A 14,743-nucleotide genomic window follows, 5' to 3' on the forward strand; every position below is an offset into this window, starting at 1 on the left:
GACAGTTGAGACCCACTAGGGGTTTGATGTGAATAATAGGACATGAGATACGTGTTTGAAGAAGAGCATTCTGGCAGCCATGTGGAAGATAATGTGCAGGAGGGCAGGAACAGAGGTGGAGTGCTGACAGTGAGCTTTGACAGCAGTCCACAGGTATTACAGATGCCAAGCTAGATGGACTAGTCAGGGCCCACGGTCGGCCAAAAACAGGCCTAAGTTTTCTATACGCAGGTTTGTGTGTATAGAGACTTCTGTAAATATAATAAAAATAGAATATCAAAGAGAGAGCAAAATAGGATGCTAATGAATAAAAAAGTTGAAGTCTGTGGGAAAAAAATTAAATCCCTCCTTTATCTTACTGTGTCTCGTCCAGTCAAAGGCTTACATCGGTAGAACATGGATATCAATTTCAGAAATGTTAAACTATGAAAGACAAATATCAACATACAAAGTAAGGAAAAATAAATTGTAGTTAGATTAAAAAGGTAAACAAAAGAAACCCTATGGACAAAGGCAAAAGGTAAAGGACAGGTTGGAAGTAAAATACTTGCTCTTTCGATGCTTTTTTTTCTTCACATTTTAACATCCGAAATTGAGATGTATCTTGAAATGAAGGTCTCATTTTAGAAATAGACACATAAAGTATATGTATGAGATAATTAATATGCTTAATGTTGAAATAGCTCTGAGAAGTCCGTGAGAAACATACCTCAGATATACCTCAAATAGCCTGAATAGACCATTCACTCAAGGAGAAATAGACTTGTCTAATTAATATTTGAAATGTTTTACTTAGTACTGTCAGAAATATGAATTTAGATGATAATGAAGTGGCATTTATCACCTATGTACTGGCAGTGATTGTTTCAGAAAAATGTCCATTGTTGTAGATGGTGTGACAGAAAAATTACTTATTCGTAGTAGGTGGGAAGATAAATTGGAACAGTTGTTTTAAAGGATCAGTTGATAATACGTAGGTTTTCCTTGATGTAATCTTTGACCTATAAATTCCTCTTTTTGTGGAATACAAATAAAGTCATGCACAAGTATTTGGAGATAAAGGCATTCACTGTAGCAGCATTGTTTATATAGTACAGGCGTATATGTTAAGAAGAGGGATGGGCATAAAGGTTCTGATACAGCTATGTCATCAGTATTCTGTGGTCATTTAAAACCATGTTAAGTGACATGAAAAAGACTTAATTTCAACATCCTGAGAAAATATGTGCACATAACTTATGGTCATCCCGGTCACGTTTAAAAATGTGTGTGTAAGTGCCAAAACGGGTTGAAAGAGGAGCCATTAAGGTTCTCTGATGGGATGAAGTTTTGTGTGTTCCTGTATTTCCTTCATTAAGCAGGTCTTATTTTGCAGTGTGAAGTAAATTCTGGGAAAGCAGAAAGTGAGTCACTGCATTTTGCTGATGGAGCATTTTTACTTTTCTACTTTTAGACATACACTAATAATGATAACCACTAAATAAGTGTTCATGAGAAAGCTGTTGATCTATCTGCACACCTTAAAAACATCATCTTAAAAAATTGCTGCTCTTGTAAAATATTTAGAGACATCCAGGTAGTCTGACATATTTTAGTATTCTAAACTGATAGAACCTAAGAAAGCATCCAGTAGCACTTGCAGGAGGTCAACTGTGCCAAGCAAGAATATTTTTCATAGAAGATAGTTGAAAGAGGAAGAATCTTGCCCTTGAAAGAAAGAGATACAAATCAGCTACGTAACTATCTGTTTATTTGTATACAAACATGTCCCCATAGTATGTTGTTTGGAGTTTGTGAGAAGTGACCTCACTTGATGTCTATGAGGCTGTCTGAAAAATGCTTAGAAGTTTCTGTTTATACCTAAGTTTGTGTTAAATTTAAACTTGAATTTGGAATACATTGTTAAATGACCTGTTTTTACATAAAGCTTCTTGAATTTTCTAGGTGATAAAACAGGAACAAGACCAGAGTAAGTTTACAATTTAACTTTTAAAGTATTTTATTTGAAGAATTTTATTTGTTAATTTATAGGCAGGTGGTCTCATCGGAACTAAAAGAAACTATATAGACATTTAGAAGAAAAATTCTTTGAATCAGTTTTTGTCTAAAGTATAATAATAAACATATGCTCTGGAAAGATTTTGGAAGGTCAGATCTTTAATTTTTAATCATTAGGAAATTTTATAACCAATTTTTTCTGGATACTTTATGCTCAGTTTTAGGTATATATACCTTTTCTATATAAACTACTATACCAGTCCCATTTATTTTCTGATGATGAAGAGGGAGAAAAGCCTCTATCTATAATATACATCAGATAGGTTTGAAGATCACTATTTTTACTAGCACTTACATTTCTCGCCTAATTTGTATTACATTAGATAAAACATTTGTAAATAAATGATCAAGTTCATGCCTCCAAAATATCTTCTGTATACTTTAGCCCTATTTCATAAATGAGAAAGCTGTAGGAGACTGAGGTTTGCTTCAGGTTCTATCAAGGAAGTAGTAGCAGATCTGTGACTGAATTTTAACTCATAATTCCATTACAGCCTGCCACATTTCACCTCCCTCTATTCTCATTAAATACTTATGATTCCCTTAGTCTATCCCTAGGTTTTATTTTGTTGAAGAATAAATTGAAATTCTAAAAATGAAGTAAAATATAATGAGAATCTCATTATGAGAAGTTTGTAGACTTTCTTTAATGAATGCTTTAATATTTTTGAACGAAATAAAAGGTCAGTCATAGTTTTTGAGCCAGGGAAACTTAGTTCAATATTTAATCTCTTGTATTTTCTAATTTTTTTCTTAAACATTTGGTCAGATGCATTTATGTGTACTTCTGATAGGTGCCAGTCCTTTTAGAAGAGAAATCTCCCCGTCAGATGAATTGTTAAAACTATTGTAAAGGTCAGGAAACAACATTTTTTTATAAAGAGATTTGAAATCAACCATAAGAGCTATAAATGGGGAATATTTGTTTTACCTCCTCCCCTTTAACACTTCCGTAGTGGAACTCAGCTGTCAGCTTTTTAGAACCTCAATGGCTTTAATCTATCTGTGGCGTTTTTCTCAGGGATAGTAAAGCACTGAAGGATGAAAATCTCCCTCCTGTCATCTGCCAGGATGTTGAAAACCTCCAGTAAGTGTGTCAAATGTAATTAGATATATCATGTTGAAGAATGTTAGAATCTATTTTAAGGGGAACATCTCTGTTGGTAAAATTTTTAATATTTTTATAAACAAAGCAGAATAATGGGAATTAAAATTCTTTTATTGTCAATCTGAGAAAAGCATGTGAACTGTGGATGAATTTTTAATATTTCCTTTTTAAAAAACACTAGGACTCTGACCAGCCTATAGTAAATATACATTTTTCCTTTAGGAAAAAGGTGTATTTTTTTGAAATTCAGTTTTATGTATCTTTTTAGGAAATTTGTGAAGGAACAGAAACAGGTACAAGAAGAAATTAGTAGAATGTCTTCAAAAGCCATGCTTAAAGTACAAGAAGATATTAAAACTCTGAAACACCTTCTGTCACTGGCTGCCAGTGGATTACAGAGGAACAACCTCAGTATTGATAAGTTGAAAACAGAAACTGCTCAGATAAACTAACTTAAAGTAATTTTATTGTAGGGTTTTGTTTCATTTTATTTGAGTCTTATAGGTTATAAGACTTGATATAGATGTCCTGTAAGAAAACTGTATAGCATGTGTGCTTTTTAAAAAAAGATTTTATTTATTTGAGAGAGAGAGAAAGAGAGCATGAGAGGGGGGAGGGTCAAAGGGAGAAGCTGACCCCTTGCTGAGCAGGGAGTGAGTTGCAGGACTCAGTCTTGGGTTTCAGGATCATGACCTGAGCCGAAGGCAGTCGCTTGACCAACTGACACCCAGGAGCCCTAGCTTGAGTACTTTTAAGTTGCTATGATACTAGTAGTCACTAGTTTGTATTGAGTTCTGATTATTTATGAGGCAGTATTTTAAGCAATTTATATTAGTCCAGTTTAGTTTTCATGACAGCTCTATGGGTTACAGCATTGAATTTTAGAATTCAGAAATCATGACCACCTCTTTTTGGCTCTCAAATGCACTCGTGTCCACAAACAACCTGACTCTGCACTAATCCTTGGTGCTACCCTCTCCCTCTTCTCTTTAAAAGAGAAATAGCTACTCCAACAAATGAACTAGCTTCGGGCAAGATGATATTGTGTTAGAGGGTATACTGATGAGCGTGAGATGGCCAGAATTCCACTGTTCGTGTGAATTTTAGGTGTATGTGAAAATTGACCTGGATATATGACCCATACTAGTGTAAGTGGTACTTGAAGCTAAAAGAATGGATATTTAGGAGAGCAGAAATAGGCATGAATGAGAAAAGATATCTTCCAGGAACCCAAGCTCAAGGATTCTTGCCTCCTCAATTTCACTGCTGGGTCCTTCCCCACGGTCTGTTGGTATTCACCCCTTCCCTTTTCCCTGCCACCTCTCTGGTCTGTGCCTTCACTGCTTCACGTCTAACCCAGTAGAATCAATACCCCGCCTTCCTACTCTGCTCTGAAATCCGGTACGACCATTGTCAGGTTAATTCTTCTGTGACTCTGCTTTCCCTGGGAAGATTGGACCAGAGAATCAAGTCCATACTGATTAATCTAACAGTCCGGGTCCTCTGTGGACTCTTACACAACCTGTCCCCTCAGCCTTCACCCTTGCTTTTTCTTTCAGCTGTAGCCATCGGTGTATTACTGAAACATCATAGGCATGGTGGTCAGAGCTGAGGGTATAATTAAGAGCAAAAAGCAAGCCCTGCCCTCATAGAATGTATAATGTAGCAGAAAAGCCAGACATAGCAGTCTCCTTGCTTCCCTCCACGTTCCAGCCTGTCCCCATTGTGCTACAGCTTCCCCACCTTCATCCAGAAAGCCCTGCCCTGCCATTTTCACCCATTCAGACCTCTTCTCACACTAAGTGCTGAAGACATTCCTTCTCTTCACCACTGAATGCATAATTGGTCACAGAGAGTTATTCAAATGCAGTGTCTTCCTTTGGGGATGGCAGCCGCCATTATTACGTACTATGGGACAGGCTTCTCACAGAGCTGTGCCTGGAGTCGATACCCAGGACATACTTGCTGAGTCAATAAAAGAGTGGATTTGGTTATGATATCCTGTTGGGCATAGCTGTCTTCTTCATTAAAACCAAACTTAGAACCTCTAGGATTTTTAGTTCTTCAAGAGAAATGTCCAGAGGGGAAGGCAGACAAACTAGGCTCCAAGAGCAGCAAGGATTGACCTTTCCACTGGGGGTTCCTGGGGTTTTCCTGGCTTGGTTTTTCACTTCACACCCATCCGTATTCTGCCTCTTGAACTTCCAGTAGTTTGTGATTTCCACTTCGACACTTGGGTTTCTGATCCCAAAACCCCTGCTGTCCTTCATTGCACTTGGGCCTGGCTGACACAGACTCTCCGCTTCACCTCCATACAAGTGGGGAAAATCAATTTTTATTGAGAGAAGGCACTCATTATCTCTGTAGTGCCCTTTTTATAAAGCACTCAGATCATTTCAAACACATCATAACTTGTGTTCTTACAGTATCCCTGTGAAGTAAAGATGGTTTTTATTAGAGAAAAAAATTTTTTCAATAAGAGCATTAAAATAGGTAAAGTAGAGGGGCACCTGGGTGACTCAGTCATTAAGCATCTGCCTTCGGCTCAGGCATGATCCCAGCGTCCTGGCATCTAGTCTAACATCGGGGCTCTCTGCTCAGCCGGAATCTGCTTCTGCTTCTCCCTCTCCACTCTCTCTGCTTGTCTTCCTTTTTCTTTCTCTCTGTCAAATAAATAAATAAATAAATAAATAAATAAATAAAATGTTTTAAAAAAAAAGAAAACAACTTTAAAAATTTTTTTCTTAAAAATAAGAAAAAGTAGAAAAACCATTTAGAGGAGACCTTCCAGTTCTATAACCTTCCAGAGCATTTAATGATATGGGTATCTCCTTCAGTGATAGGGGTGAAACAAAGATGTGTATGGTGTTTTTATTTTGTTTTGTTTTTTAACGTAAGCACAAGAAAAAACACTCTGACATAGAGGAAACCACGCAGTAACATAATCGAGCATCAGGAATTAAAGTAGGTTGATAGTCACTGAGAAATGTGTATAGTAAACAGAATTAATAATGAAGGTTTAAGTACTGTATAAGAAAACCCAAATTTAAATCCCAGTTTCATTACTCCTTTTCACAAATGTTTGGTTCATTATAACTATGGGAACACACACCAGTAGCCATCTTGCATTAGGAGGGAGATTCAGGGCATTGGTCTCTTGTTCCAGACTTGAGGTTTTAAAAAAATTGAATACAGATACTTATATATGATACCAAATATAATATATTGCTCAAGTTGTTTCTTTGTGAAAAACATCTTAATGTTTTGGATTCTGAGAACAGCATGTATTCCATGTCTGAAAAGGAGACTAAGGAAGGCAAAATACAGAAAATGAAGAAGGAAGTCAAAATCACTGTCAGCCTAAAGTCCGTAAGATAGTGACATTAAAGTTTTGAAGAACATCGTACAAACATTTTTCTGTATATGCCTACAAATAAATAGGTACCTATTTACGTAGGTACTGAGACATGCACTCAGCTTGCAAATTCTGAGTTTGCCACCCTTTCTTTACATCAGCTGTATGCTGTGGACTTCTTACCCTGAAAATAGATGCACCATGATATAGCTGTATAGTAGACGTGTTGTGCTAAAGCTTACGTAAGCACTCCCCTGTCAACAGACTTTAATGTTTTGTTTTCAAGTTTAAGACATTTTGCTAAACTTCCCTCTAGAAAGATCGTACCAATATATACTCCCAGCAATAGGGCATGCCACTATTTTATGAAATGCAGGTATTGTCGTTTAGGCATCCTGCAATTTTAAAAATCTTGACTTTACCAGAATTCTTTTGTTGTGCTTGAAACCCTGAACTGTTAGATAGGCAGTTGGCCTAAAGCCAAATGTTGGCCCATCGTTTAAAGCTTATATGTCCACTTCCATCACACACCCAGAATTTTGTCTTTTAAGAAATCAAAAAAGATCAGGGATTTGTTTGTTAATCGGTTTGCATGAGCAGGGGTCTTCCCATAAAGCTAAATTACTGGTTATAGAGTATTTGGTAGTGGTGAGGGTTAGGCAGTAAAGCAAACAATTCTTAATATTGAAATGAGATCACAGAGGGGCCTCTCATCCCTCACACCGTGTGATCTAATACTCGGAAGTGTCAGAATCTCAAATATCTGGATTGTAAGCGTTCTACTTTGCCATTTACCTGTTAGATCAAATCCCCAGACTCTGGCCACATGAGAAGTGTTATTCTTTCAGTTATTTGAAGAATTGTCTGAAACTAGTTTAATGAAATACTTGAATAAGTAAGTGACTCTAATAGGGCCTTAAAATTGGTTATCACTCAGGCACCTGGGTGGCTCCGTGGTTCAGCATCTGCCTTCGGCTCAGATCCTACATCGGGCTTTCTGCTCTGCGAGGAGTCAGCTTCTCCCTCTTCCTTTGCCCCTCCACCTTGCTCTCTCGCTTTTGCTCTCAAATAAATAAATAAAATCATTTTTTAAAAATTATGGTTTTCACTCCTTTTCCAACTTGAGAACTGAAACTGGAGTGCTTTCTTAACATTACTGATGCAGTCATGGGGGAGAAGTGTTCTACTTTCCACCACAGCTTCTAGAAAGCAGGCTGTCAAATTTTCCCATAGAAATGATAGTAAACTTGGAAAGTTGTAGTCATGACCAAGAATCAGCATCAAGTAGACCAGGCCTGTACGTTAAAAGCAAAGATAAAATAGCTTTAAAAAGTATAATAAATGTGAATCTGTGTTTCAGATCTAGATCTATAAATACAGATAATGGACCTCTAATTTTAACGTGGTTGTCATCACCTCTAAAATTACATTTATGTGTGAGTGCACATATGGCATATATACGCACACAATTTGTGATGTATATAAATACTAATCCTGTTTTACAGGACCTTTGTTATCATTCTTTTCAGGACTGTTTAAGCTGATCCCTATTTTCGATTCGAAGCTGTAGTGTGTGGAAACAGAGCTACATGTAGTTTCATTGATTACCACTCTCAATAGCCATCTTGGAATTTATTTCAGAAATCACAAAGGATTGTAATCCAGTTTTGAATCCGTTCGTCCTTATATCTTCTTTGCTCTCTTTCTCTCAGTGCCAAGGCCAGTTTTGCAGGGGAGGGAAGTATAAAAAGACAGTTACCCTTCAAGAAATCATGGGGAGATCAGAACCCAGGCTTTGCTTTGGTTATATCCTTGGTATTTCCAGGATTAGGGAAGGTTTACCCAAGAGGTCTGCGTGTGGCTCTTTTACCTGCAGAAGTTTTAAAGTATTAGCTCCTGAAATGAACTCCCTCGTCTACCCCACCCCCAGCAGGGTCCTTCAGTCCCCACTCAGGTGAGGCTCTGATACAGCGATGATAAGTGCATTGAAAATGACCCTCCCTATAATTTTTTTAAGTGAGAAGCATCATTCATGACTGGTGATTATATATGTGTGTTTTCTCCAGGCTAGTGGCGACAGGGTGGATTTAACAATTGCTAGGCCGGGGAAATCCCAGCCTGGTAACCCTGTCCAGGACACAGGAGCTCAGGGTAGCAGCCAGCACCATGCACAGCCGCTGTACCACAACAGACCCAGCTCACACAAGGTGAGGCCTCGAGTTTGCATGTTTTCATTCATCTGCCCTCAGGGAATCCTTGTGACAAACTGGTAAGATTTAAATGAGGGCTGTTACTCTGTTGGAAAAGGTGAACACAAGGTGTTTGGGGGTGTGGAATGTGTGTTTGGCTACCTTGAGAGTCCCTGTACAGTCTGTTCCTCAGCCAGTAGGGGTGGTTTCTGAGTAAGAAGGTCCCTCTGCCAGATTGATGAGAAGTGTTTGATCTTCTAGAAAGACTTCTTTGTTTGGTCCTGCTTGAAAGTGGGATTTATCTTGGTTTGCTCATTCAGTTGTAACAGGAGGTTATGTAACTTAAAAAAAGGCAATGACCAACAAGTCCATACTTAGCGGTTGGGCAGGTTGCCTACAACAACAGAATTCTCTATGTGAATATGAAGCATAAATCATACTTTCTGATAGGTACATGCAAAACACAGAAAGCATTTCTTTTTATGTTACAGTTCATAGGAATACTACCCTAGATCATTTTAAATTCCTGTATGTTGAGCTTTTTGCTGCATCTTTCATATTTCAGTGCTTTGATAATATATACCTAGGTAATTTATCTGTGCCAAAAATTCTGATGCTGTCTCACTTTGGATGCAGAAATCAGTAGAAGTCAAAAAACAGTGGCACTTTACTGTGTTCTCAGTGTTATTTACTTCATTTATCTTTCATTTGAACTCAACTTCTAGTAGGCCAGAATTTTTACAATGATGCTATTTACCAACTGTGTGAAAATCACACATCGGAAACTTCCTATATATTTTTTTTCGTTTGTTTGTTTTTACTTCCTATAGTTTTTAAGTAGACCAGTAAATAAGTTTTAATTTAGCAAAGCAATTTAATTTTACTTAAGGAGAATGACTTGAGAAACACATGTTTAGCTTAAAGTGGCTTCTTAATGTAAGTACAGTTTGAGAGAATAACTCTGTAATGTCACAGGAGCCCAAGAAAGCATTATTTATTTATTTATTTATTTATTTTTAAGATTTTATTTATTCATTTGACACACAGAGATCACAAGTAGGCAGAGAGGCAGGCAGAGAGAGAGAGAGAGAGAGAGAGAGGGAAGCAGGCTCCCCGCTGAGCAGAGAGCCCCATGCGGGACTCGATCCCAGGAGCCCAAGATCATGACCCGAGCCGAAGGCAGTGGCTCAACACACTGAGCTACCCAGGCGCCCCAAGAAAGCATCATTTAAAGGCACAAGTATTTTTGGCCCATCAGGTTTATCTTGTTTTCTGAGCTGAAGTATAGACTTGTCAGTGGTCTTTGTTAAGTTAAAACTTTTAAAAAATTATAAGCACAAACTTCATCTTATTTTTGAACAGAAAATGAAATGTGTGAAGGGAACCTATAATTTTGCTTTCACAATGATGACTACGAAAAGCAGTTATTGTTTCGAAAAGGAATTTGAATAGGAGTTGTTCATATCGCTGGTCCTTGCTTTACAAGTTACATATATATACATATTCCTAAAGAATCATAATTAAGGCAAAAGTTGGTAACTGAATCCATGAATTCTACAGAAAGTGGAAATATGGGTGCTCAAAGACAATGCTACAAATTTAAGACTGTCTTAGGAACTACTTAACCATTTCAGCGTTCATATAGAGGACGATTTATGTCCTTTTGTTTGTTTTGGGCACAAATATTTTTCTTTTTACTAGTTCCTCTTCCTTAATTTTAAGTGGTGGTGTTTTAAATAGCAATGCTGAATTCTTACTCTAGGTGCTCTGTAAACCTGATTGTTAGAACAGCCACATGAAATGTAATTTTAAGCATTAATTTAGCAATTTACCATTAACATACAGCATTTGTGATGTCAAATCCTACTTTAAAAAAATAAAGGTCTCCTAGGGAGAACAAATACAAATTCATCAAAACAACCTGTTCAGAGGATAATCATTGTTAAAAATTAAAGCACACATTACTCTATTACTAAGCCCCTGCGTAGCCCCTGCTTGGAAACATTCATACAGTGTTAAGCCCTTAGAAGTTTCCATGAAGTATACCAAGAGTAATCCCTGAAGTTTGGCTAAAATGCATACATCTCAGCCATATGGAGGAATAAAACAACCACCTCTAATTGACTCGATACCTGACAGACACAAGCGTTGAAGTCAATGTGCTCCCAGCTGAGTTTACCTGGATTGTCTTCATAATAACGTGGGTCTTACCCAGTTTGGAAGGATGTGAACATAGATGTCATATGCTATGATACCACCTGTGGACGTTTACAGGTTTTCTATGAGGTCAAAATTCTAGGAACTCTAGGCTATTTAAGTAGTGCCCTCAAGAAAATTTCAGAGTGTTGGTTTCAGGAGCAGAGAAGAGCAGACACCCCTGCCGGTGCAGGGCTTGACTGACACGTCGTACCTGTCCGCTCTGAAGCAGTGTCACTAAAGGAAATGTTACAGTTCTAGCAAAAGAATTCATCTAGTTCTGCTGTTGATATTGTTAGTCGTGGTAATAGTTATCTTGTTATCTACACTATGCTGTTACAGTATATGTGTTATGGAACCTTTTGAGATAGGAGCTTCCATTATTACACCTAATGGGATAGCACCCTTGTAGTGTGGATGCATATAGCATCATGCTGTATGAACATACACAACTACATATGAATACATGTTTATGTATATACACTATGTGTGTGTATGTGTATTTTTTTTAAACTTGAATCACCTCAGATCCCAGTGTGATCATGCGTAGCTATATAATTTGGAGCAAATTACATGAACTTTCCTCCTTTTTTTTTTTTTTTAAGACTTTATTTATTTATTTGACAAACAGAGATCACAAGTAAGAGAGAGGCAGGCAGAGAGAGAGGAGGAAGCAGGCCCCCGCTGAGCAGAGAGCCCGATGCAGGGCTCAATCCCAGGACTCTGAGATCATGACCTGAGCCGAAGGCAGCGGCTTAACCCACTGAGCCACCCAGGCGCCCCTACATGACCTTTCTAATAAGGCTATTCCTTGTTTATAAAATGGGGCCAACCATAGGATTTACACTCCGGACCATTGTAATGAAATGTAATGAAACCATGTAATGAAATAATACATGTGAAGCCATTTGCTTTACACATAGTAAATCTTTAAATGTTAGTTACTATTGCTATTTTAATATTAATATTGCATAGGTACACCTTGTTTTTTTATAGCATTCTAATTTTAAAAAAAGGGTTGTGTTTTAAATTTTCCTTTTCTTCTAGGATGTCCCCATAAATAGAAACAATCAATATCGGTAAAAATTGCTTTTTCCTGAGAACACAGTTTGTTGGAAAATTGTTCTCTTCCTTAACTTTTTCAAAAATTCAGTTATTTCATATCCTTATAGATTTCCGTGAAGGTTGTGAAGATCAGTTTGCACCCATTTCATGACTGAGCATTCTCATGAGTAAGAAACAGAAGATAGATCTATAGCTTTTTTCTGGCAGTTAACAAAATCCGCACTTTACTTTTGTACTATTCTGTCACCATTTCTCTCAAAGAATAGAGGAGAGAGAGAGAAATAAAATTAATTAGCTTGTCTTCAGAATCTTAAAACTCAAGTGCATTATTGACCTTTGTAGAATTGGCCCTATTTTGACTTCCATATGTCAACAGTCCTGAGTTTTTTCTGTTCCATACATAGTCATATGAAAATACAGCCGTCCAAAGTCTGACATTGTGATCCCCAGTGTTCGGTGTCATGTTTGTACCATGAGGAACTGTGTATTATTTCTACAGTAACTGATTTTAACAGTGACTTTATCATTGCCATGGTATTTTTTCCTTCAGTTTCCTTACTTTACTTCAGCTATGTATTATTTATTTTGCAATGAATTTTCTTCCCCTGTGTTAGGATCTTACCAGTGTGTTACATGCCAAGAAAAACACATGACTGTAAAGAAGGAACCACCTAAGTCCCTGGGAATGACAGTGTCAGGGGTCAGAGGAAGCAAGAGTGGTGAACTGCCCATCCTTGTAACCAGTGTGCCAGCTCATGGCTGTCTGGCACGTGATGGCCGCATCAAAAGAGGTAAGATAGGGAGGGCTGGGAACAGTGAAACTCTTCCCATCTTCTCCCTGCATGCGACTCATGTTTGAAAAAAGTAACAAATATTCCCCAAATTTTCTATTAAATATGATTTTTTAAAAATGTTCTAAAGTTTCCCATCCATATATAAGTGTAAAACCTCTCTCTAAGGTTAGAAAAATGCCTAATGGGAAGGAAAATTGCTGCAGTTTGATGATGTTTCTGTTCTTTTTTTTTTTAAGAATTTATTATATTATCTGACAGACAGAGATTACAAGTAGGCAGAGAGGCAGGCGGGGGGTGGGGGGGGCGGGAAGCAGGCTTCCGGCTGAGCAGAGCCCGATGCGGGCTCGATCCTAGGACCTGGGATCATGACCTGAGCTGCAGCCAGAGGCTTTAACCCACTGAGCCACCCAGGCGCCCTTTCCGTTATTTTCTAATGTTTATTTAGATCATTGCATTATTTTATGTTGGAAAAAACCCTCCAAAAAATAGAACACTCATCTTTTCCTTCCTAACCATTTATATAATCCTCGTTGCCCTTTTTTTTTTATTATATTACTTGGCAGGGCAACAAACACTTTTTTTTCTTCCTTAAGCAAAAGATGCTCAAATCACAAGTTTCATTTCTTTGTGTAGACCCAAGGATCTCTTCTCTTTAAGTATTCTGATACATCCACGCTGAGCAAACTCTGTAGGACTATATCTATAAAACTGTGTAACTCTAAAACAGGATATGTTTAAAATTCATTTCTAAGAGCAAAAGATCAAATAATTTTTGAGCAGGAAAGAACTATAGAAATCACTGAAGCCCAAAGAAGAGAAATGAACATGCCCAGGTCCTGCACATTAGCAAAACGAGGTCTAATGATTTGGACTTCCAGTCACATCACAGTGCCTCAAGCCACATTTTTTCCTATATATGATGAAATTATCTTAAAGTTTTGAGTTGTTTTGGAATGTTTTCCATGAATTGGATTTTTCCCTCGATATCGTAAGAATGACAGAGATGTGAAAAAATTACAAATAACAGGATGTATAGGGAAGATAATGACTTGGTAGCTCATCTCATTTTCTTGTTTATTCCTTTGGACAGGTGATATATTGCTGAATATCAATGGCATTGATTTGAACAATTGAAGTCACAGTGAGGCCATGGCTATGCTAAAAGTCAGCGCCGCATCCCCTGCTATTGTCCTGAAAGCACTTGAGGTCCAGACTGTCGAGGAGGCAGCCCAGGCTACTGAAGAGCAGCCAGGCACCTTCAGTGAGAATGAGTAGGACTCCAGCTGGTCCCCGTCGTGGGTCATGTGGCTTGGGCTTCCAAGGTACTGACAGCGTTTCAGCAGTTTCATGGAATAATCATAGTGACAACATTTCTCAGTATGGAACACAGTAAATTCATTTGTCCAGGGTGTGAGGGGGAAGGTCCTGGTCAGAGATGAAAGTGGCAATGGCATATCAAGTTATAGAAGAAAAGGGTAATTTTTTCCTTAGGTTATTATATTTTAAAAGATAAATTTAAGGGGCCTCTAGGTGGCTCAGTCGGTTAAGCATCCAACTCTGGATCTCAGCTCAGGTCTTGTACTCCGGGCCATGAGTTTGTAAAAAAGATTTTTTGTAATTTTTAAAAAATTAACATTCTTAAAAAATAAACCATTTACCTTATTAGAGGTAAATTTAATATGTAAGAACTCAGCTAAAAAGACTTGGTGTATCTGTTTATAAAAATGAATAAAGCCATTCTGTCCATGACTATTAAGAAGGTTCTCAAGTGGGCCAGCCATGAGATTTGGATGTTCATGCTCTTGCTTTAGAAAAGCTGTCATTTACCACACGTGTACATGCTTAGACTTCGTGTGCATTTTTCACCAGAAAAAACAGGTCAAAGTGTGGGGCCTTTTGAAAAGCTTTACTAAATCCCCTTTCTTAATCTTGTTAACTCTGTCTAAAAAGGCAGGATGTCAGAACTCAGTTTTCATTG

The 14,743-nt window shown here is 37.7% G+C and overlaps 1 protein-coding gene across 1 annotated transcript in view; it reads left to right on the top strand.

Moving 5' to 3' along the window:
* LOC123386944 overlaps positions 1 to 14,743 on the top strand; it is a 49,525-nt gene that overhangs the window by 25,752 nt on the left and 9,030 nt on the right. Inside the window, exons 13-17 of the mRNA XM_045072448.1 lie at positions 1,945 to 1,969; positions 3,080 to 3,145; positions 3,435 to 3,624; positions 8,588 to 8,790; positions 12,586 to 12,762. Coding sequence (XP_044928383.1) covers positions 1,945 to 1,969; positions 3,080 to 3,145; positions 3,435 to 3,618 — 275 coding nt within the window. The 3' untranslated portion in view covers positions 3,619 to 3,624; positions 8,588 to 8,790; positions 12,586 to 12,762. The remainder of the gene's footprint in view (positions 1 to 1,944; positions 1,970 to 3,079; positions 3,146 to 3,434; positions 3,625 to 8,587; positions 8,791 to 12,585; positions 12,763 to 14,743) is intronic.

Source organism: Mustela putorius, unplaced genomic scaffold, assembly GCF_011764305.1.
Source record: "Mustela putorius furo isolate JIRA1106 unplaced genomic scaffold, ASM1176430v1.1 tig00004036_pilon_pilon_pilon, whole genome shotgun sequence".
Lineage (NCBI taxonomy): Eukaryota > Metazoa > Chordata > Mammalia > Carnivora > Mustelidae > Mustela > Mustela putorius.